Source organism: Sinocyclocheilus grahami, unplaced genomic scaffold (assembly GCF_001515645.1).
Source record: "Sinocyclocheilus grahami isolate Dianchi unplaced genomic scaffold, SAMN03320097.WGS_v1.1 scaffold555.1, whole genome shotgun sequence".
NCBI lineage: Eukaryota > Metazoa > Chordata > Actinopteri > Cypriniformes > Cyprinidae > Sinocyclocheilus > Sinocyclocheilus grahami.
The window spans coordinates 650,915-676,638 of record NW_015505734.1 but is presented as its reverse complement, the minus strand read 5'-3'; the positions used below and the strand labels follow the sequence as shown (position 1 = coordinate 676,638).

The 25,724-nt window shown below is 37.1% G+C and overlaps 1 protein-coding gene and 1 long non-coding RNA gene across 3 annotated transcripts; one reads left to right on the top strand and one right to left on the bottom strand.

Moving 5' to 3' along the window:
* On the top strand, window positions 1-20,335 carry LOC107556115 (uncharacterized). The gene is made up of 3 exons (XR_001605249.1): window positions 1-73; window positions 19,956-20,177; window positions 20,258-20,335. It is a non-coding gene; the product is annotated as an uncharacterized lncRNA (long non-coding RNA).
* LOC107556112 (pleckstrin homology domain-containing family O member 1-like) lies at window positions 3,894-25,724 on the bottom strand. Of its 2 annotated transcripts, XM_016239149.1 has the most exons (6): window positions 25,339-25,724; window positions 23,898-24,044; window positions 15,851-15,991; window positions 9,740-9,844; window positions 6,155-6,256; window positions 3,894-5,735 (listed from the first exon to the last, which is right to left on the bottom strand). In XM_016239149.1, the coding sequence occupies exons 1-6, from the start codon at window positions 25,363-25,365 to the stop codon at window positions 5,043-5,045; spliced, it is 1,215 nt and encodes a 404-aa protein (XP_016094635.1). In that variant the 5' UTR covers window positions 25,366-25,724; the 3' UTR covers window positions 3,894-5,042. The 2 variants fall into 2 exon arrangements, with proteins under 2 accessions (XP_016094635.1, XP_016094636.1); XM_016239150.1 differs by lacking the exon at window positions 23,898-24,044.

Below are 25,724 nucleotides of genomic sequence, written 5' to 3'. Positions count from 1 at the left end.
TATCGTTTGCCACGTCCAGTCACGAAAAAGACCTTACAACACCTGCAAGCACGTGCAGCCTCAAGTTCTGCAGGTAAAGCCACAAGACTACCAACATATTACCACACTACACGAAAGCACTTAAAGTAGAAAGTGACACTTCTGACTGTAGAACTGACTCCGCCCCCTCAGTTTCCATCAGCAAATCATTCTGTCATACAGAGGTCACTGGTTAGTCCAGATTGGATCTTTCCAGATCACAAACGATTTCTTTAAAGATTAATGTAATTATAAACATCCTCAAATGTGGACAAAAAAGCATTAAAACATTACTTGGACTTTATCTCCTTTCTGTTAAGTGCGTGTTGGTGCCCCCCATCAGTCTCCCTGTAGTGTCTTGTGGGACAAATGGACAAGCTCAACAGCTGTGGGGTTCCGCCCTACTGCTCCTTTGAGATTAATTATTGCTTGGTACCAATGTATCCCTTCCCATGGAAGTTGCCGTGGAAACCCTTCTCACCAGTTTAAGAGTGCTGGTTTTGGTTGGGAAATTGTGTAAATGTTTTTGTACTATTCGTTTTTATACTATAAATTTTTCACTAAGCATCTTGGTACTATTAATGATTGAAAACTGAAGATTTTTTTAAACTGTAATCAGAAAAATTCCGTTCTGTCTCTCTGTTGTAAAATCTAAAATGGTAGCTGTGTTTTTTTTTAGAACATGTTAACTGGTTTCTAGCTGGTTGGAGATGGTTATTAGCTGGTCCAAGCTGGTTTTTGGAACATGCTGGGTGGTCAACCAACCAATAACAGCTAAGGACCAGTTTAGACCAGCTAGAAACTAGCTAGTAGCTACCATGTTTAAAAAAAAAAAAAAACCTAGTTTAAGCTGGATATTACAACAGTAAACTGCTTTCATAAAATTATAACGGGAACAATTCTTTGCAGAAGTGAAACTTGCGTCAGCATAGCATGAGATATGGTCACATTTGTCTGAGACAGTCTTATTGTAATAGTATAGAGATACTATTGTAGTTTTTATTAATATTTTTAATTCGTTTTTTGTTTTTAGTCATTTTATTTTTAGTAATTTTTCCATTTTTCTTAGTTTTGTTTTTTTTTTATTCATTTTATTTCAGTTTTAGTTATTTTAGTACTCCTAATCATTACTGATCACCACTGTATATATATGTATGTATGTACCAGGAGCTCCTAAAACATACACACACACTTGACTTGCCGAATAAAGCTAATTCTGATCTGATTCTGATTAAACTAAACGAAAATGAGAAATTAATTTTAATTTATTTCAGATAACGTTTAAAAAAAAAAAAAATTTTTTTTTTTTATGGTTTCAACTATAATAACCCTTGTCTGAGCTAAAGCACTCCTGGGGGACATCCTACAGCTACAGGATCTGTGATTAGGAAGAGCCTGGTAACGCCTTCTCACTTCTGTGTGGGGTGTGTGGAATGCATTGACACCTCTTGACACAGTCCTAACTAGGTGAAACGTTCTTGCCATGGCAACACACCCTATTTGGCTCATATATAGCCAGTCCGTGGCTTCTACTGTCACTTGTCTGTCAGTCTTCTTACGTTTCAAGCCACATGCGGTTTGGCGCGCACAGCACCTGCTGAGTTTTGTTGTGTTCTTATAGCTAGTATAGCTAGTATATATGTACAAGTTGTGTTTTTCTTGTTGCTTGCTTTATTTCAGTGTAAATGTGTAAACCACACAAGGACGGTGGTCATAATTACTCATTTAAATTATTATTATTGATTTTTCATGTAATATATAATTCATTTATATAGATTTTTTCATATCTAGGTTGGTTTGAATACAAGAATAATGATCAATAATCAATTTAGAGATATAATAATATTCACGTTGAGTGAATTTATAGCATTTAGTGTGATACTGATATGTCAACGAAGCATATCAGATAAACAATTCTGGGTTTTTTTGGTAAAAGGTAAAAGTATTTTTAGTGAAATTTAAGATTTTGTCAATTAAGCGTATGTCATTTAATGAGACAGACAAAATTAAGATATGAACACTCAGAATTCAGGGATGTTAAATGAGGATCACTTTAATTGCACAAGTGGTTGTGTCTCAAGTACATCAGAGATTAGCCGGTCCTGAGCTTACAAACACCCATTTACAGGGTTCTGCTCTCCGCACTGCAAACTGACCCCATTTACAATTAGCTGCAGAAATGTGAAATAATGTACACAGAGATTTACAGTTGTCCATATAAATGTGATTAGCAAGAGCAGAAAAGACATTTGAGTATCTGAGTTGTTTACCAGCAGCTTGTAACTAACTGTCCATCTGAGAGATTGTGTTTGTGAGGATAATGGAATAGAAAAAATCCAAAAACATTCAGGTTTTCTTCTGTATTAATGTGCAGGTCTCTAACATGAACCTTCAAATAGCCAGACTCTGTCGTTTGAAGCAGGCAAAATCAATAGTTTGTTCCTTTCTAATTGCATAAGAGAGTCTAGCACTGATGCACTAGCTCACAAATACAACGTTACTAGTCTGACCACAATAACACAGTCAAAAGCTAAATGAGATTCAAATTCACATTTTATCAAAAGGTCTGCAGAAGTTCAGAAAAATAGTGACAACAGGTGAACAATCTTATGGCATACATATAGTTCAAAAAAGCATTAAGGAAACATCAGATCTAAGCAGTCACATGGTTTGTGATGTCAACTTAAAGTAAACGTGTCATAAATGACTAATGTATGACTATCAAAGTACAGGAATAATTTGGCTCTGTTTCTGTTATTCTATGTGATAAGACCTGTGTGATAGGAAAGATGTCAGGATTGGTTTTGATGTAATCTAATATGACCCTAATATGATCCTGGCTACCTGACAGATGCTCGGGTAATTAGATTCACCTTGCGCTGGCACTGTCAGATAAAATCAGATCATAACACAGCCAGCTGACCAAACAAAACCAGTTCGTCTGATTAAACCTGAAAAGATCACACAACATTGCTGTTTGAGATAAGAGTTGTATGAGGTACAGAAAACCTTTGGCATCTGCGTGGCGATAATATGATAAGAATATAACTTAAAATGTGAGGGGTAGTGAATAAAAACATTTATTATCTGTACTTAAAAAAAAAAAAAACTAAGGTCTGCCATAGGCTTTGTGCTTTATTACCGTTGGAAGCGAAAATGTACAGTTATTTTTAAATGACAAGATTCCAGAAGCAAGGAATGTCCGGTTGAGTTGCGTTTCCAGGGAAGTGGTTTTCTAAGTCAAACATTTAAAAAGCAAAGACTCTCCTCAAAGTCTTTCTCTACAAAAAAGCACTTTACAATAAAATGTACAAAAAATATAACACTGTTTATAATCAAGTCTTCGTAACAGAACAGGTTGACCTGTACCCATAGAATTGTGCAAACACATTATTTAGCTACTAACTGTAAAACAAGGTGTTTTATACTGGCAAGACATACCATTTGGTCGTTTAACGCTATACTGTACTGCACACTGCCAGTAAATCCTGATACCTGTGGATTATTTCAAGCTTATATGTGGGGGAATCTCACTAAACCTGTCTGGGTCACATTTTAAACCAAAATTCTGAAAAAAATAAATATTAGAAATTATAAAATGCAAAAAGAAAATGAATTATACAGGACTGTTATTTTTTTCCTTTTTTTATGACAGTTATGCACTGGTAATTTATTATATTCAGATTTTTATAGTAAAGTAGTACAATACAATTCTATTTAGTAGTACAATCAAATAATTTTTTTACATTTTGTATCAGCATAAATTGAATACGGTAATGAGAACTAGATGGGGAAATGTGCTTAATTTTCTAAATTAAATTAGAAAATAAGTTAATTAATAAGAAAATAATACATTTACTTTAAGCAATTTCTTCTTTCTCTCAAAAAATGTTTGGGGTGAAATATGACTCATGTTCATGTTCTTGACCGGTTTCGTGAGTTTCACCCATGCAATCTTGCATAGTTCCCCAGAGACAAAATTCCTGCAAAGCAAAGAGGTGCATACTTCTTTTGAGGTGCAGGCAACTTGTAGGCAAAAATTTTGGACAATTAAAATATACAAGCATTCAGAGTCTTTGAAGAGTTTGAAATGCAGTTTGCATGTGCCCTTTTGAAAAATACACTAAGGCAGCTTTTGATTTTGAGAGATACCAACATTTTCGGAAATACCACTTAGGTGTAAAGATTTGGAGCTACACGACCCATGTTTCCCTGCCTACAGTAGATTGTCTGTTCTGCCTCTTAGGTTTGAAAAGATAGCTTGCCAGTGTCACTCTCGTTTTACAGCATTCTCCATAGTGCAAATGTGTAATTATTATTAATAGTTTCCTTTACTGCATGGAGTCTCGTCTTTAATGGCAGCTGTTTCGTCATCCACTTTCCACAGCAACACTGGCACCAGACGTCATATGTGTTCATGTTCATGGCTTTGTTCACAAGTAGAGCCCATCTGACGGGATACAGAGCGCTGCCGGACAAAGACCACGTTCTACTATCCATGATCGTTCCGCCAATCGCCTTTGGCTGCACCCTGATCGCATCTTATTATAAGCTTGTTTTGTGTTATTACGTACAAAAATGACCCAGGGAATAAAATAGACCTAGGGGTCAGCGACCATTTTGAAACTTAGCTCTTCCAGTGTATAATGAAACAGAGGGAAAACATTCACATTGTGATAGGCTGATGATGACAACAACATCACCACCGTCTGGTGTTTCTCACCCTTTCTTACCCTGATGGGCCGCTCAATGACTCGGTGCTTTTACTGTCCCTGTCGACATCACTGTGAAAATTGATACCGGAGGGTACAATGCAACAGCTTGTGGTTGGTAAAACCACCAGGACCTCGTATTTCTGCTCTGATGCTGATATTAGGGAGTGGAAGAAACTAGATTTGCTCTTTGACAATTCATACATGCACGTATAGCTCATGTTATTCATTTTTTGTTGATTTCAGCAATGCTAAAGCAGTCAACACGAGGAGTCCATTGAAAAATTATGCCATGGAGGACTTTCTGTATTCTCACATCATGCTCTTCCGGTGATTTGCTTGTTGTGGGCTGTTTAGTTTGCCATTATGTGGAGGACTGAGTGTGACAGAAGTGGCGGAGTCAAGCTGCTTGTATAAAGCTCTGAGTTCTTTTACTTCCTCCAGCACGTCACGAGCCTGTCCCCAAGTGGACGCCGCCTCTTCCAGAAGCCTCTCTGCCTCCATCCGCTGACCCTCCGGGCTGGAGCTCTTCCCAGCCGGCGAGCCCTTACCCTTGCCCTGCACCCGTACCTCTGTCAGCAGTTCTTGAGTTCTTTCTAGCTTCTGGGTGATGAGGTCCTGTAGCTGGCTGATGGGCTGCACGGGCGCTGAAGTTGAGCAGTGAGGGAGGGCTCGTGTCTCACAGTGTGTGAGGATCTCATCCATGGAAGCACAGCGGTTCTTGTCAGATGTGGGTATTTTTTTGCGGAGCTGCGGTGTCCTATGGTTCTCCAACCAGTCGAAGGCACTCTCGCTTTTCCGCGGCAGACTCTGGGACTTTCCAGAGGTCTCGTTGCGAGTTGAGAGCTTTGAGGTGTCCGTGATGGAGTGCTGGGAATCTGGGGTGTGCTGAGAAGCAGCTTTATCGAGGGTATCCTCATGAGAGTCCTGACCCTGTGCGGAGGGGACGTCTTCTTCCTGGATGAGGTCAAGTGTCAGCATGCCATCCGAGTTTGTGGTAGAAGCCTGAAAAGTGTGAGTAGGTTTTAGACCAAAGTCTTTCTGCAGGGTAAATGCAAAAATTCTTAAAGTGTGCTTTTTAAAAAAACTAAAAAAGGGCTCAACAATAAGTATGTAAAATTATCCCCCTGATCAACATAGATGAGGTAACTAAAATTCCAACACTGAATTGTCATGGTAGCATTATTAAAAATGGGTTTAAAAATTACAAACTTGAGTAGTGGGCTTGCCTGACCTGGAAAGAAGAAAAAACCTTATTGTTGAGCCCTAAATTGTCTTAAAATGAAAAGTATGAAGAAAGTATTTTATCAGTAAAACTGATAAACTACACCTTAAAGGACTGTTTCATATGTATCGTTCCAGCCTTTTCCCAAAATGAAGTTCTCATTAAATTAGATAATATTCAGAGCCAATGGACTGCTTACCACAGCCATGAGGTGCCCGCGGGTGGGCAGACGGCGAGTGTGGGGTATCTTAGCTCTGTCACGCGTCGGATGGGCCAACAAGCTGTCCTCTTCCACTGTCACCTAAAGGGGTCGGACAAAGAGCGCTGGAATGAAGCCCAACTGAACAAATCAGTAACATGGAAACTATAGCAGCAGCTACATGTTTCACGCAAGCCTGCAGGAGGAGAGCTGGTATATTGATTGACTAATTGATGGGTCTGTTTATTATTAGTATGTGATGTACAAATAATGACACAAGCAGTTCGGCAGAGTGGATGAATGTTTGAGTTCTGGGTTGTACAAGGAGGAGGGAATCAAGTGTGTCAGCACAGCCTGTTGTTTACGAGAAAATTTATGCTGTAAATGCTACAATCCTAGACTTTGTATTCTGAGATGGCTTTTGTTTGTTGGCCAGAAGTGTATGGCTATTCTTACTGTGTTTGGTCAGGGTTTATGGACTAAAGGAGGGGTGGTAAACAACAAAACAAAATATTGGTTTAGAAGATTACTTTCTGTAGTTTTTGACAAATTGATTTAACTTTGTATGAAATAATGTTTATAGAGCTTTTAACATATAATTTATTAATGGTGTTTGCTGAGCTAATCTGTTCTAATCTCTTGATTCTAAGTATTAAAATGTAATATGTTACTCATATTTCTTTGTTTGTGCTACAGTCAGGAATGATCGACTACTAAGAAAGCAGCTAGTTAAAGGGTTAGTTCACCCATAAATGAAAATTCTGTCATTAATTACTCACCCTCGTGTTGTTCAAAACCCGTAAGACCTTCGTTCATCTTCGGAACACAATTTAAGATATTTTTGATTAAATCTGAGGGCTCTCTGACCCTCCCATAGACAGCAAGGTAACTACCACGTTCAAGGTCCAGAAAAGTACCAAGATGATCTGTGACCTCAGTGGACTTAAAGTTACGAAGCTACGAGAATAGATTTTTGCACAAAAAAGAAAACAAAAATAACGACTTTATTCCACATTTTCGTCTCTACTGCGTCACTTGTGGACGCACAACAGTATCATGACGCGAGTGTGTGGCGGTGCCGGCGCTGACCCAGATCCGGCGTAATGACATCATCACGCCGGATCTGGGTCAGCGCCTCCACACGCTCGCGTCATGGTACTGTCGTGAACGCGTGTCTAAAGTGACGCAGTAGAGATGTGGATTAAAGTCATTATTTTTGTTTTCTTTGCGCAAAAAAGTATTCTCGTAGCTTCGTAATATTACAGTTGAACCACTGATGTCACACGGACTACTTTGTCGATCATCTTGGTACTTTTCTGGACCTTGAACGTGGTAGTTACCTTGCTGTCTATGGGAGGGTCAGAGAGCCCTCAGATTTCATCAAAAATATCTTAAATTGTGTTCCGAAGATCACGGTCTTACGGGTTTCGAACAACACGAGGGTGAGTAATTAATGACAGAATTTTCATTTTTGGGAGAACTAACCCTTTAACCTTTAGAACACTATACCAACCGTCTACCAACACCATGATGACTGCTTCCTGTACCCTACCACTACCCTACTTGCGGTGGAGAGTTTCACACAAGTAAACTGAGAATATGTAAAAATCGAGTATGATTTGTGCATGGTGTTGTTTGTGGCTAGTGAATGCATATATTTTCAGTTTTTAGTCACTAAACCTGCCTACACATTTCTGAGACTTGTAACATGCAGCAGTGCTTGGCAACAGATAAGGAGCACATTGACAAACTATAATTTGCAAAACCAAACCATGCAGATCAGAAAAAGAATATGGCCCATATTGATTCTTAAAATGCCAAGATTGTTCGCTCTTTTAATCTGTGTTTTCCTTTGATGCATGGAAAATTGTGCAAAAGAACTGTAGCACACCTATTGTCTTTATAGATGTTGGTGAGTCAGTGGCGAATCTTGGTGTGCAACTTGTTTCTCTGTCCACAACCGTTCAAAATAATTGAAGCATGCCTGTTGACATTAGTGAAATAATCCCAAATTAATCATTATAGAATCACATAAAAATCAAATAGAATTAAACACTAAAGCTTTGTGGACAGAAACTTTCAAAACTGCTTTGTGGAGTTCTTGTCTACTGAGTTATTTTTGGAAAGACATTTCTTCAGCAGTACAATCTATTGAACATACTGTATTTCTATCCCTCACAGCCTCATTTTCATTCCTGTCGGAACTGAAATATGGCGCTTCCCTGACTAATGTTTTGTGGAATTGAATTGACTTTGAATCAATACCTAGCCTTGAAAAAAAAATGCAAAAGACCTTTCTTCTTTAGCCATATTTAATGATTTGATCCATATTTGAAGACTAAGTTTTATTATTTGTTAATATTTAATATTTTTAAATAAACAAGTGTCTTCAATAGCATTTTAGGTTTTGTCATAGTATTGAGAATTGTGAAACTGTACAAGTATTTGCATGAACAACTGAAATGCTGGCATCGTGACAACCGTAGAAAGAACAATGTGACCGTACCATTCTCTCATTTTAAGTTGATGTACTGAATAGCTATAACAACAGTCTAGTAAGCTTCAATAGAAGATTTCACAACATAACTCGTCTATTTCCTCTCCTGTTGAGTGGTATGAGCGATCTTGCCTCTTTAACTAAATGTAGGGTATGAATCACACCACAATGACATGTGAAAAGGAAAGCACATGGTGTCTCTGGTTTATGTAAATAAATATCAAGTACATTGGGTGTGCTGTGTCATAATCAGCCTGCTTGAAATGACTGTGTGTATGTTCACGGTTCCAAACAATGGCCTGGTCCCCACGACATGTCAAGTGTTGATCTGGAGGACTCAGACAGCATGGATGGTTAGGCCAAATTAAATCTTGTTCGTTATCAGAAGCTGAAGGTGTAGATAGGCTCTGATCTGGCTGCTTTAATGCTGAAAGTCGTGACTGCCATCTATTTTTGGTGGAGTGATTCATTTTCTCCCACTGTGTGCCGAGCGTGATTATAGACCCGCTTTTAAATTGAGCAAATCCCTTCACAAACAAACTGTGAAAAGATCAGGGAATGAGAGGGCAGGAAATTTGTGATTAGAAGTTTTTATAAAAGTGGCTTCTCCAAGGACCTGCAAATGACAATCTGTGTTCGGTTTTTTACATTTCACATTTTTTGGAAGAAATTGGAGTGGTGCTTGCCTATGCTAATCACTGCTGGGGTGTTGTGGGTGGTTGTCTGAGCATTGTTATGCGGTTGCTAAGTTTCCAATTTTTTAAATGTTGCTATGCGGTTTCTATGATGTTTTGGATGGTTGCTAGGTGAATGCACACTAGCCCAAGTCAGAAAAACCCTCCAACCAACATGCTAGGATGTTGTGTGGTTTCCTGTGCATTGCTGTGTGTTTGACAAGGTATTTAGAGTGCTTTTAACAGATTACTATGTGTTTGCTAAGATGATTTGACCCTACATTCAGAAACATACTTAATGGAAGTGTCCAAAATATGATTGCCTGGTCAATACATTGCTAACTTGCAGTCTGGTTGTAAATAATTAATAGCAAGCAGCACTGGTATGCAAAAATATGGAAATGTCTAGCTTACCTCATCCAATATGTGATTCTTGGCCCTGGTGATGGCTGCATTTAAAGCATTGATCCATGACTCCTTCTCTTCTGGACTGACAGCCAAAAACACCAGATTTGGGACCTACATGTGGCGGATGAGAGAAAATGTAATATCGTGTGCTGTTTGAAACGTTCATTTATCCAAGTACAACCATATAAGCCAGTGCAGGTTATAGAGCAAACACAGTCTAATGTATGACCAATGTTGCCCTGAACCCTGCTGGCTTTTCATTTTACGCCTACACACGTGGTGAAAATTCCTTGTCTTGTTCTAGGCGGACACAAACATGTAGTGAGCCAAGCATAAATGAGCAGGTACGGCCATATGGCTCAGTCTATGGACAACTGATGCAGCAACAGAGTGAGGCAGAAACCACCATATTAGGCAAGAACACTGCAAGCCTTCCAAACCCAGTCTGCTGGAGCTCTTCTGTTGATGCTGCAGCTGTGTAGATAAGACTCTGCTATGCGCCCTATGCTACGTATTTGTACTGTTGTTGACAAATCACTTTGACCATTAAAGGGGAAATATCGTGGGAAACAGAAAAACGCCTTGTCAGTCGAATTACTGCAGTCTGTATTTAACTATCTGGGCTCAAAACAATTAATTTTTAAAGACATTAATACTTTTATTCAGTAAGAATGCATTCAGTTGATCAAAAGTGACAGCAAATACACTTGTAACATTTATATAAATTTTTTTCAACTTTCTATTCATCAAAGAATTCTGGAAAAACAAATCATGGTTTCCAGTCCACAAAAAACTGTTTTCAACATTGATAATAATAAGAAATGTTTCTTGAACGCCAAATCAGCATATTAGACTCATTTTGGAAGGATCATGTGAAACTGAAGACTGGAGTTTTGTCCGGTGGAAAACTTGTACATGCTGGTGTGTGGTTGCTGAGGCATTGTGAGATTTTGAAGGTGTTCAAAATGTTTTTAGTGTGTTGCTAGGAGTTTTGGGTTACTAGGTTGTTTGGTTGGTTGTTAGGTGAAATGCTTACAACAGCAAAACTAGCTTTGTTAATTCAGTTTGGTGTCGGGAGGGCAGAAAATGTCATTTAAAACAAATTGGGTGCAAGAAAACTTGACTAGCTTCACAGGTGGATCTCAAGGGGAAAATATAATGCTACAAATATGTAGAATATGGTTTCTGTAAGGCTTTTGGATTCTTTGGTAATTAAAATTAGGTGCTAACTCGTTACTTAGGGAAGCGTGTTTTTAAAGGTGCAAAAAAGAGGCAGGCAAGAGAAAAGCAGAAAGATGGTGATTTTCATGAGGTCATGTATTATGGTGGCTCCCCTGTTGAGCTGCATGTGGGGCAGAGGGACTTATTAACCATGTAGTGCTGTGTTTCTGTGGGTTTGGGAGGGAGTGGCTGCTGCTGGACTTTCCTAAGACCCTCCATGTTTGTTTCCTGGGGATTAACCCCTTGTCTCAGCGTTGGATTTTAAAGGATTGGTTAGACGTAACCCCTAATGTTTCGTCAGAAAGCCTAAAAATGTGCTGTTGAGTCTAGACCAGTGTTTCCCAACCTTTTTTTAGTCGCGGCACCCTTTGGAAATTTTAACAAACTTGTGGCACCCTTACAAAATTAATTTTGTCACAATATTTGAATTTCTAAATTCGATATGATAATTTGAAAAATATAGATATTCGGTACAACAGGGATTTTTTTATATTATTAAAAACAAAATTGTCCATCAATGGTGGCAATCATTAGGCTAATTTGTAGGGATGCACCGACACCACTTTTTCCAGTACTCGCCCGATACCGATACTTTTATTTTTGGTACTTGCCGATACCGAGTACCGATACCAAAATTTTTATTGCATTTCTAAATTTTTTAAATATTGGGTACAGAAACCAAAAGAGTATGTATAATGTTAGTTGGTTAACTTCATTTATCAAATAGATACAGTCAAACCAAAATTTATTCAGACACCTTCAACATTTCTCACATTATCACAGTTTATTCGCTATAGTTTAGAAAATGGTAATAAAATATGACAAGAACTCAGAGTTAAACTGTGTCAGAACAAATTCATCTTGATAATGTTAGATAACTTTGATAGAAAGGTATGTAATAGATTACAATCAACCAAAAAATATTCAGACAGCTGTTAGTATGACAGTATTTACACAACTATCAATACTTAGTCGGGCAACCTTTAGCCTTAATGACAGCCTGTAGTCTCCTGGGCATGCTGTCACCCAGCTTCATGCAAACCTCAACTTCAATTTTTTTTTCCAGACTCGGTCTGAATAATTTTTGGTCCCAAATTTATATCAATTTTACTGGTAGTCCACTGTATGAATAATTTTTGGGTATGATTTGTCACAGTTTACTTTATTTTGCTATCTTCACTTACATAAATGAACTATAGTGTCCTGCACCCACTAGTAAAAAAATATCAAAAATGATATCTGGTCTCTGAATCATGTTTGGTTTCACTGTATATCCTTCGGTTATTTTCACACTTAATTATCTACTGTCTGTTGTCGGTGTTTCTTTGTCTGAATATGGCGCTTATCACATGCTGTGTGGTATCGGCGTTTGGTATCGGGGCATTTTAACGAGTACGAGTACAAGAGCTCAGTATCGGGCCCGATACCAATATCGGTATCGGTGCATCCCTTCTAATTTCTAATGAAGAGACCAATTTATATGACCGATTTTAATGTAGGCTTGTAAACATTATTTAATTACCATTATAACTAGCTATCTCACACATTTTTGCTCACTCAGTGTTTTTTTTTATTTTACAGTGGGGTAATTTTGGTGCAGTAGCACGAGATAGCTTGATTTCAAACTTTGAATAACCAGTCAGTAATAAGATAAGATCAAATAAAGAAATTAATAATGATAGCACAGATAAAAAATAACGACAGGCCTTCGAATTAAATCAATTGCTTTTTAGTTTTTCAGGTAGGTCTAACAGTAGGGTTAAGATAACTTTTTTTTTTTTACCAACTATCCAAATAATGTTTAGTCCTAGAAAGCTATTATTATCAGAACATGTAGCATAACATAGCAGTTAGCAGATCAATGAATGAGAGGGCAGCGTTACCAGAGTTGCCCATATACCACGCCATGTTACAACACAGTAAGGCTATTGCAGACAGAAACAATACTGTACTAGGCCTACATCTATGTTTCCTGTCGGCTCAATTTTTGAGTGGATTTTGCTGTTCCGATTCACATGAACAGTATACGAGTGGAGCGACTGAGCAGAGCGCACACGCATAGAGTGGGATAATACGCAGAGCCACGTGAAAGTGAAACCTGAGCGGTGAACTAATTTTCGGCAGCCGAAATTTCAGTGCATCTCTAATTGTATTGGATATTATATAGGGCTGGAAAATAATTCAATATCAATATGTATCGCGATATAATTTTTTTCAGTAACGGTGATATGATTTTTAAACACATTTCCGATATTTCGATATACATTACCAGTTTCCCATACATTGATTTATTTGTGCCGTTTGACTTTGTTGAATAAACATGAGCACTGCACGTTTCAAAATCATAACACGGCGCAGGTGTTTTATATGAATGTATCTCTGAAGGGAATTGACTGTCTTCAGAAAAGTTTCGATGGCATTTTCATTTGATCTGATAAAGTAGCATTCATGAGCGGAGCTGCTTTGATTACAGCCGTTACTGGAGAAACCGCTAGTTTTATCACTCTAAAAGCGCCTCCTGCTGGCAGAGAATCAGTTTGCATTTGCATGTTTTATTTTTTATTTTTGTTACATTTTTTTGTTTTCTGCAGCGACTCGGAGCACTTTATATATCCTTTTTTTCTGGCTGAAGCACATCTGTTTCAATCTATAAGAATAATCTGCCTACACTACCAGTCAAAAGGTTTTGAACAGGAAGATTTTTAATGTGGGGTTTTGTTTTTTGTTTTTTTTAGAATTCTCTTCTGCTCACCAAGGCTGCATTTATTTGATCCAAAGTACAGCAAAACCAGTAAAATGTTGAAATATTTTTACTATTTAAAATTGCTTTCTATTTGAATAGATTTTAAAATGTAATTTATTCCTGTGATCATACATAGCTACATTTTCAGCATCATTACTCCAGTCTTCAGTGTCACATGATCCTTCAGAAATCATTTTAATATGCTGATTTGCTGATTATCAATATTTAAAACAGTTGAGTAAATTTTTTTTTCAGGATTCTTTGATGAATAGAAAGATCCAAAGATCAGCATTTATCTGAAATAAAAAGCTTTTGTAACATTATACACTATTCCAGTGTTTCCCCTGCCATTATTTTAGGGGGGCTTTTTTAACATTTTAGCAATTTAAAAATATTTAAAAAAAGATTTTTACACGGCACCCCGGTTGGGAGACACTGGTCTAGACAAAAGCTTTAAATCTACATATAACTAATGCAGACTTCTAAAAGGACTGATACTGTATTAAAAATTGCATTTCTGGAGGTGACTAGGGATGCTCTGATCCGCCTTTTTTTCGCCTCCAATACCTAGGGTTCGGTATTAACGATACCAATCCGATACCAGTGAAGTTTATATACTTTCTTTTAACAGTTTTAAATTTCAGTTACTGTGCACGTTAAAAACAATTTATAGTCTTTTCTACGCCCGTGTTTTGTTCTCACAGACTCACATTGCAAGTAACAAAACAACATTAAACTCCGGCAAGAAGATAAAGTCCTTTTTGCTAAATCATAGACATGTATTTACAAATCAAGTATAATGGGAATACAGAATGATCTTGGAGAGAGCTTTACCGAGCTGACTGCTGTAACCGAACGCGACCAGGGTTTAAAGGCTGAACGAATGACTGACAGCCACAGCGGAGAAAAGAGTTTATGTGAACTTTAATGTAAGGACTTAAATATTCATATGTAGCTCACATTAAGCTATCGTATGGCTGCAGAAGTAACACAGAATAATTCGCACAATCGCAAAATAAATAAATCAATCTCAGATTTGGATCAGCCCTCTCTGACCGATACCCGATCCGAGAAAAATGGCACTATCGGAGCCGATATCCGATATGAATATCAGATCGGCGCATCCCTAGAGGTGACAATAACATTTTTAAATGTTTCATTTTCCACCAAATGGAATGGCAAAAATGATTTGTGTTTCTTTTCAGATTCCCCCATACTCGCACAATAAGTTGAGCTAGGAGATCAGAATAATTGATTCAGAACTGAACTGAAAACGCCTTGTAAATTCCTGAAGGAAAGGAAAGGAAACAGAGTTAAAATGAGTTGAATTTTTTATTTGCATTTTTTTAAAATAGAAAAGCAAAGTTTGTCTTGACTTTGAATGCTGGCTTTGAAAAAAAATCAAGCTCTGAAAAAGTTCAAGAAGCCTCAAAGTTTGTAGGTTTATGGATGGATAGAGAGATATTTAACCTATAGTCTCTGCATTAATTGGAGACAGTATTAACATAGGGGGAAAAAACTACAGAAAAAAAATCTAATACTTTGCCTTTAAGAAACAAGGAGCCTTAACACAATTGTTAAGATGTACTATTTATCTTGGTCTTAAAGAATGAAGGATATTCGTGGTGGCCTGTGGTGTGCTAGTGAAAGCAATAAGCTAAGCCATTCTTACTGAAAGCCAATTACTCCGGATAGGATGACTACAGAGGTCGGTCCAAGTTTGTGCTTAGAGACCGGCGTGCCAACTATGCTGGAGTACGATTTATTGTTTAATATCGTCTTAGACTTGAGACTTAATGGCTGTGTTCACACAGTCAGTGTTTACAAACAGGTGTGACTCTTGAATTGTCCTGTTCAGATTACAGAAGCAGTTTGAATAATGTCTGTATGAACAAATAACCAGTCAAGACCCATTTTTTATTCCTGTTTAATTTCCTTTTGCTCTAATATGTTTTAATGTATGAAGCGACACAGATCGCTGTGAAGCGACACACATACACACGCTGTCTTTGAGTTGTGCAACAGGTGATCACTGTCTTACAGCATGACTGCAAACTGACTAATGAACCAGCCCAGCAGTGCTCTAGTGCTGAGACCTAAAGCCATTAGCTATTATCCTCTGCTGTGAAACCCAACTTCCTGTAGAGACTGACCGTGTTTCCTGGCTGCCGTGAACGCAGAAGTGTGAACTTGCTGTGATTCTTCTTGCTCCTGCTTTTGGCCTTGCGAAGTTCTTCAGACCTCTCATAGTCGGTGAGATCCACCACCTCCTGGATTTTCTTCTCATCTTTGGCCTGTAGAAAGTACAGATTTGGTTTTATTACTGTGCTTTAAATTTGTTTAAAATTGATTACATCTCAATATTTATGTATATGTTCTGAAATAACTTAAAGGGGTGATTTTAGTAGTTTTGTAATGACGTTACATTTGTAATGTAATGACTAAAATATTGATTAATACTAGTAATAGTTTATTTTTTATTTACTTATTAATCATCATAATTGTTGTTGTTGTTATTATTAAAATCATTAATAATAATACTTTTGTACTTTTATAATATAATAATAATAATAATAATAATACAATCATAATCGTACATGTTGAAAACCGACTCTGATCCAAAACAGGTTTCTTAAGGAATAAATATAATTATAAATATATAATTTGCTTAATTATTCCAAACAAAGGCTAATTTAAAATGAGCGTTTGTACTGCCCAGTGTGTACAGAATTTTCCATTTCAGCCAAGAATTTTAATTTTGGTGCATCACTACTCAAAAGGTTTTTTTTTTTTTTTTTTAAGGAAACAAAAAACAGCACAGCATTTTAAAGGTGTATGATGTTTGAGGTCAGTTTTTGGTTTAGTCTAGTTGGTGCAGTTGTTAAGAACTGTTTAGAGCATCTGAATGTCCAATGATATTAACTTTTAACCAAGACCGCTCCAGAACATCACTGGTCCAAACATGGCAGAAGAGAACCTTTTAACCCAGATTCACAGTGAACACCATGGTCTGATTTGCTATCACCTGCAAATGAGAACGTTCTCTTAAGTCACAATCAATTTCCATTAGCGCTCTACTAAAGACAAAAAATCTGTCTATGCACGCAAGCACACATCTGGTTGTGTTCTGTACTACAGAGCCGCTCTACAGTGCAGTACTTAAGAGATTGGCATCACACCCAGTGCACTATTGGGTGTCACAACAGAGAATGGCTGTACAAATAGTACATCTACTGTTCCAGCAGTACAAAGGCAGCAATTAACTGGCAATCTGATCCAATCCTTTTTTCCAGGAGAGGACAGTCGGGACACAGTACACAGTATTTGCACTCAATACCGGACATTAAGAACTCCTCAATACAATTAGATTCAACAAAATAATGAAGTATGCTGTTACGACTTATAATGCACTCTATAATGATTGAAAATTAGGCATTAAAGTAAGGTAAAAAATAATCTGAATTTTTTTTAAAGTGTGTGATAAGTGATAACACATTTGGATATTTATTTCACCGGCATTACTTGTAAAATGACCCTGATATAGGCTATCTGACAACAAATCTGGCACAGTTAATGTAATCTGTAATCTGAGAACATACAGAAAAATACTTTAAGTGGTTAAATTCATTGAATGAATGTGAACTACACCACTACTTTTGTAGTTATGCTCTTTGCTCCTTTAAACTGAGTAGGTGCAGTCTAATTAAGTGGTTGTATATGAATCTGACAACATGTGCTCTATTTTGGATTTCATAACATTTGAAACTGCCTTTTTAAAACAGAACTGGCAGATGCTCAAGTAACAAGCCAATTTTAGCCTTAATGACCTTTTTAACTGCAAATAAAGAGCATCATCTATATTTAATATTGTGTACATTAAGCTTTAAACAGACACATCATTTTGCAAATGAGACGCGCGCACACACACACTGAATAGTCAAAAACAGCATCTTAAACAACCAAAAAAAAGCTAGAGAAAATTGTTTGCCAAACCTTGTGTTTCTCAAGAGAAAGAGTAAAGGGACAAAGAAGTACTACTGTGAGAATTATTGCACAGTTTTGCCAGGCTGCCTGATATGTTCTCAGTAATCAAGATACTTTCTGTTATCTAACTAAAGCTGTCTGGAGCTCTAAACAATATTTTTGTTGTGTGTGAGGTTACAGAAATGTTCCAGGTTCAAAACACTTAAGCTCTACAAACAGCATCTGTGGTGTGCTGTTGAGTACCACAGAAAATCATTTTGACAAATTGTATTTACATTGATGCACTTACATTGGAAGTCTATGGAGCGTGTTTCTCAAATACTGCCACAAAACTGCTGTTCACAAATGTTTCAGACTGAAACAGGATATTCAATGAAAAACAATGTAGGAAAGAAATTGACTGAATCCAGAGAAAAGTGGATGATTAACAACTTTACTGCTCAAATTATGCAATTTTTTATACTAAAGACGTTAGTCTAAATGCTCAAATTTCTCCTTTTTCCTTGAACTTACATTGTAATTTAGTAATTTTGTATGTAATTTATTTATATATATATATATATATATATATATATATATATATATATATATATTTGGGGTCAGACGGTACACGTATTATTTTTGTTATATTATGTATATATTTTATATATATATATATATATATATATATATATATATATATATATATATATATTAATAAGTTTGGGGTCAGCAGTCATTACTCAGTCCTCTGTGTCATATAAGTCAAAATTATTTTTGATAGCATGGCAGCAGTATAGAGCTTAACTTGTATTAGCCTGGGGGGAAAAATCATTTACGGTTTGCTGGTTTTTGTTCACATTTTCTTGTTTCCAGTGTGTATTCGTATTCATGTTATTCAACAAATCAACTGTATTATGGAGAATTTCCTGTTCAGGTGTCCTTTTGTTTCAGTCTGATGCCAGGTGAATCATTCAGAGATGAGCAGACATCGTTTCGTGTTTCACTGTCTTTCAAAGGACTGGTCAAGTTCTGTATGAATGGAATTTTACTATTCAAAATTATATTTGCTTTCTCTATTAACCGGTCTATCTTTTCATACACGTCCATTATAGGATCACAAAACATTGCAGTTGAGAGGGTGTATGAGAAGCCAAATACCCTGAAGAGGAATTTGAAATGAATACTCCTCGCAATGTGTCCTATCGGCCCACATATGAAAAATTGATTGCAAAGTGTTTAAGTAAGAATCTGTGAATGATACAACCAATGCTGCTTTATGATGTGAAGGCAACAGGTGACATCTTGTAGGGTTAAATGCAGCATGTTTGCTTGCTCAGGTGAGGGAAGAAAGGGCGAGCCGCTTCATGTGGGGTGTTGACAAGTTGACATCCGCAGTTACAAACCTACTGAAGACAGTTTGAAGGTGTTTCCTCTCTGACTTCTAGCACAGTGGTTTTCAACAGGTTTTGCTTTACAAGTGGTGCTTTTGAACATCAAGTCGTGACCAAACACAGTGCTAAAAATGTATTCATATCACCACAAACTACATTCAACAAAACTGCACGGCCTTTGACCATAACAACAAAAGATATGGGAACTGTTTTTGCCTGCCTTCCCTTCCTTCCTGCCCAGTTTTCTAGAGCTGCACGATTATGACAAAACTCATATTCAATATTCAATTACATTGAAATTGTAATTGCGATTATTAATTAAAGTGATCACAATTTACATTGAATGATGTTTATACCATTGTTTGAAGCAACCGCATGCCATCATTTTATATGAAAATAAATAAGCGGAAAACACTCAAACTGAAAATAATTTATTGCTTTTCTATAGTATTAAGCCTCAAATGTTAACTATACTTTGGATTGGTTTCTTTAAACAATCATTTTTAAAAAGTAAAAATATGCATGGTATAATAATGTTATACTAAAACTAAAATTAAAGCAATGGAAAAACCCTTAAGATAACCTGTAGAAAGAAAAAAACAAGCACTCAGAATAACATAAATGGACGATGAATTACAGCTTTGAACAATTAAGTAATTGTGGCATCCGTAATTGTAATTTGATTAACTGTGCAGCCCTACATTTTACTGTATTATAACTTTGCACAATCACAAGTTTATTTTTTCCTAAAAATTGTTTAATTTATTTCTTCTGACCACAACAGACCTGCAGCCATGTTTGTGTCGTGACCCATAAGTTAAGAACCACTGTTGTAGAGTTTATCATTTCAGTTCAACGAGCTTCTCATTTTGAGCTTCCTGATGCTATTTTGCTGTTCCAGAGTAAAACCAGCCTGCAACTAGCTGGAATTTCTCCCTGCCGTCCTTTCAAATTCTTTCAAACAACTTGCAATAGCAGTAATAATCATCTGACACAGTGTGACCAAGATCCCTTTTGATACTTTGCGGAACAGAAGAAAACACCTAAAGAAACCAGACGGAGAAGAAATGGTTTGATGACTATACAAGGCACGACAACCTCTGTTGATCTCGCTTTCCAGCAAGTGAGTCAGAGCTATGCCAGGCCCTGACGTGTGAAATGATTCATCCGTCGTTTTCATTTGCTCTACTTGTGTTAATGTAGGTGGACGTCTACACCCCATCATCCTTGAGAATGATGCCGGCAATTGTAAAAAGAAAAATTCACACGTCTTTCCATGAGTATTTGTACATGTATGACATATAATATATACAATAAAGTCTGTAGACATGTTACTTTTACTATTGCACTGCATGATATCATTTTATGACATTTTCCATTTGCACCGGTTCACAACGCTAGAATCATTCAGCACATCTGACATCTGCAGATCTCTTTTTTGAGAAATGCTATACATATGTACTAATATGACAAGTAAACTGGAGTGAGATAAATATGATGCATTAACTAATTCAAGTACTTGGCTGATTATGATGTGGGGAAATTAAGGTGAAATGTTTAATCTGGCAAAAGCTTTCCAATTATTGTCAATCATTTTCCAAAAACTACTTCATTAGCGTCCTAACCAAGCACAATTTTACAGAAAATGTAGTTGATTGCTTGGTTTCTGTTAGAGTAGCCCTGCCCACTGAGAAATCTCATTGGTCCAAAATTGCATCCTGCATAACTTGATTGGCTGTTGTTGTGCTATGGGTTTTTTTTTTTTTGCTTTCATGACAGACATTATTTCACACTAGATCCAAATGCAATCAAAGACAGTGACCGCATTTGAAAAACAATATGTGAACAGGGTAGTGTGTCCGAATTGACAGTATTCATAAACCAGAAGGCAAAAAGTCCTACTGACCTACTATTTCTGGAAAGATTCTGAATGTACATCCAATGGACACTATACTATCCCACGAGGCCAAGTGGAAAGTAGTTGTGAATGGCAATGAAGAGGCGCAACCGATTCTGGCAGTGACAACATGACAAATGTACTGTGTTTTTAACAGTTGCTTATTCAAAAGAAGTACCAACTGCAGCCAGTATGTATGATCATGTAACCTTATTGACAACGCTATTTCTGTTTAGGGTGGATACTGATTGTGAATCGCCCAAATGGAAGGACTATGATTTCAATGCTGTTTCAGTGGCATCATTTTAGAAAGGCAAACCAGATGAGCAAAGGGGAAAAGAACATCGTAAAGAGGAAGTATAGAGCATAGAACAAGTTGTGGCCATTAGACCAATGTCTACCTTCTCACATATGGCTCCAAAAAGCAGAAGAGCAATATAAGATACTTTCAAAGTAGATGAAGACCACAGCTTCCTTTTTTAGGCTTGAGAGGGCAAGAAGACGACACAGACAGACAGCTCTTATCTTCTTCTACTTTCATGTTGAAGTTCTGGTAGATACCATTTAGGGTAACTAAGCAGAACAAAAAAAGACAGGAAACTACGCCTAATTAAATTTAGATTCAAGCATTCATGAGAGAGCAGTGTACCAGAGTAAGTGTGTGAATGTGAAGATAGTCTTGGGTGAGTGGGAAAAAGTTTTCCTACTATCTGTGGACCCACATCGGCGGCCAGGAATCTGACCCCGAACAACACTCGCATGACATCTGCTCCTGTGAGCTGTTCTGGAAGTTTTTTCTAGAACACATTCTCAGCTTACTGCCATCCTTCAGTCTACTATCATCTGACTCAATTATGTCAATTTGATTTAAGCAGAATCACATTGAATGGCCAGTGGGTTATTAGTGGTGCTTGCTATTGCCATTGCTCATAATTTAGCCCTTAACCCTGCAGACAGCTCAAACTGCAGTATGCAGTTTATTAAGAAGAGGTGTGCTTGTACTTTCCAAAGCAATTTATACCTGGTAGATGATAAAATGTGCCAAAAAAATAAATAAGTTTAGAGACTATAATTTGCCCAAAGCGGCGTGAAATGAAAATTCACCCTATCTATTTTTTTTTTAACAGGTTATTGATCTTCTTGTCACCAATTCAGCAGTGCATGTATTTTTACATAATTGGTAATCAAAATGTCACATCTTGATCTTCCAGTGAAACAACAGACTTCTCTTTGTTGATTGTAACCACTTACAGCTCCCTAGTAGCATGGCTACTAAAAAGTATTTTCTTTATTAAAGATGCATGGTAAGCCATAGTTACTAAAGTTACTGTAAAACTATTTTTTATTAGTATGGAATCTTTGTCAGTTTCATTTATTTTTGTTGAGGTAGTAATTTTGCTGTAGCTAACTATGGTATTTTTGGCAAAAACTACAGTTACCATAGGACATTTTTGAAAGTAGTCTACAATTAATCCTTTTTGATACTTTTCTGGCACTGTTGAAGCTTGAAAGCCTTAGTTCGTATTCACAAAAAATGCAGTCAGCACAATTTTTCAAATATTCTCCTTTTGTGTTTCTGCAGAAAAAAGTAATGTGCGTTTGGAACAATATCAAGGGGAGTTAATGATGACAGCATTTTCATTTTTGGGTGAACTAGAAGACTGTATAAAAAAATCTTTTAAAAAAGAATCTGTAAAGTTTAAGCCCAGATACCTGATGGTATATACTGCATGTTGTAGAACTACATATACCCCTCAAGCTAGGATCTTCAGACTGCTATATAAATATGGGGATTGGAAATACACCATTTTGGCATTCATCAATTAGGAAACATGATACCAAAACAACAACGTCGGATCATTAAAATCTGTTGTCTGTCTAGGCAGCTGGAGAGAAACATCTAGACGACAGCATGATGAAACCTCAGTCTGTTAAGCACTAAAAGGTTCAATCCTCCCTCTGAGCTGTGAGCCAGAGCCCATATGCTGCCTCGGCATTGTTTGATCTGATGCTGAGCACAGCAAACAGTCTTCTGCGTGACCATGACTCAACCTCAATCCTGCTTTTCCTTCCCTTCGTCCTCCCACACTGCAGTAAATCAGCCTCGCTCCTGAATAAAGGCCCTTTATTTTCCTATTCTTTAATGCTTACCGAACTTGTTTAACCTCTCTTTAAACCTTCACTTGGGAAGTGAAGGGAACCACAATGTCAGGCACATGCTTGACAGTTTGTGGTGCACTGGTCCACCAAGTGAATGTTTACATGTTTATCTCATCATGTTTGGCTTTTCAGCACATCCGGCTCTAATTCCAGAACAATGTCTGCAATTGAATAAAGGTGTTAACACTGTAAGACGCAGCTCTGTGTCCACAGCAAGCCTGACCTGAGCAGAGCAGGATAATAAAGGGATAGTTTATTTATTCATTTATTTATTGATTGAGTTTTTTTTGTGTCGAAACTGCAGTTTTTTTCATACAATGAAGAAGAATAATGAGTACTTTTATAATGTTTTATGAAGCAATCTCCTTTTAGGAGATTGACAGTCCCTGTTTGCCATCTAATTTCATTCTCAAACTTCTCCTTTCCAATGAAGAAAAAGTCATGTGGGTTTTGAAAGGCACGACATGAGTAAATTTAGATTTTTGGCTTAACTACATGTCTTCTGAATTTTAATACATGTTTATCTGCATTGGAAGTGTACTCTTATATTGCAGTGTGGATTGTGCTTTCTTTTACTTTGTATAGTTTTGTTATGGTTTTCAAAGATGAGGGCATGTCACATATCCCATCTATGCCTTTACGCAACTGGAACACATTTCTTACTTTCTCACACTGAAAGCAGTACTGAATATCATTGTAAGCATGTTACACAAGTAGCATCTCATCAATCAAATGAAGATGTGGAGAAAAGCATTAAGAGAAAAAAAAGGTTTGTCCAAAACTAACCTCTCTTTCAGAAATGTAGAGTTGCTCTCCTTTCAGTATAACGAATCTGCTTTTCCAAATTTCCCTGAAAATTCCTTTGCCACAGAACTTGCGAATCCAGCCAGTTTTGTCGGGCTGCATGGGCTGTTGACTGGCGTCCTGAGGGCCCTGAGAAAACAGAGACATGCCAGTGGGACTACAGGTTTCCAGTTGGTTATGATCTAATTGTCTGTGTTTCAAAGCCTAAACAGCATTTCTAGGCCTTCGTAGGTCTATGATGCGCAATATGCTGTCTAGGAAGGCAGTTCACTAGGTTTTGAGACACAATCGTAGTCTCTAGAATGGGGGAGACTTTCTTAAAGACCATGTCTTTGTCATGTAGATCATATCACATTCCTGACACTTACGCACTTTTCTCGCACAGCACATGCACATACACACGCCAGTGTTTCCTCAACATTGGGATCTTGCAGTCTGAACTGAGTGTGATGAGAAAAGGCTGTGTACATGCAAAATAATGGCAAGAAACAAAATTCTATTATGCTGATCTCACAGACAAGAGTGAACAATATCCATAATCTGTTTGTTATTCAGAAAAAGACTTTCCTCAGCTATTTATGCATGTAATCAGAATATTCTGTACGAAACATGCCAATTCTTCGCCTGCCAGTCTAGACAGGAAATATTGGGAGTGCCATTTATTATGCCTTTTATTCATTTTGGACAGTAATTTAATCAGCAATGTACAGTATTTGAAAAATAATGTGTTTTTTGAACATTAAAGCATGTCAAAATATTCTGTTACACCAAATACACAAAATAATGATCTTTAAAAAAGCATCATATGACCCCTTTAATACTGCATGTTAAGTGTTCAGTTTGTAGTCCCAGAAGATAAATAGAATTTTTCAAACCATGCCTTCCCTTAAGAGTTTCCTTTTGGGTTTTTAGAATTTATGTTTTAGATGTATTAATCATTAATATCTGTTAGTAAATATGTACATTAAATTATAGTCTGACTTAAAATATATATTTTTTTAATTCTGATTAATATAGTCATATGCCAGCAGTCTTATTCAGTTTTCTGGAAACTGTAATACTGTCTTCTGGTTATAGCATTCAGGTTCTGTTTATTTTTAATGTAATATTAGAATAAATCAGGGCAAACCTTTTCAGTTGTACCTTGACGTTACTCGTGTGATTAAAATAAAGTCCACATTACTCCTTTCATTATTTTGAGCCTAGTCAACTTCCAAAAAAAGGCGTGCGAAATAATATCATGTCGACTTATAAATTTACAGCTAGAATAAAAAGAATTATAATGCGTGTACTGCATTGGTGCATTGAAAATGATGTTAAAGAGTGTTTTAGTAAGCTGAAGTGTACTTGCTGCAGTGTTTCATACTAGTGCACAAAGGCTCGCGACGCACCTCACTGACAATAGAGTGACTCGATGTCTTACCCGCTTTGTTGAACTGTTCTTCTTCATGACTCAATAAAACGGGTCTTCCCGACTCTCCCTCCGTTAAATCCAGATCCTTTCGTGCCACAATGTGTTGTCTACAACGAAACAAAATCCTGGAGTGAAACGCTACACTCTAAAGAAAGCTCGGTGTTGAATGAGGCGCTCCCCCGTTTGTTTCTTACGCCTCCTCTTGTCTATTTACTTCCATTCAGTGTCCTCCAGATCCTGCAGATTATCATCCAATGGCTTTGAGAAATGTGCTTTCTAGAGCAGCAGATAAGTCTGTGCTGGTGCCATCATCATCACTGTTATCGTGTGGTATGGGTTGATCTCCTGCCCTCATGTGTCTCTTGTGGAGTTCTGTGTGAGCTGGAGAACTTAAG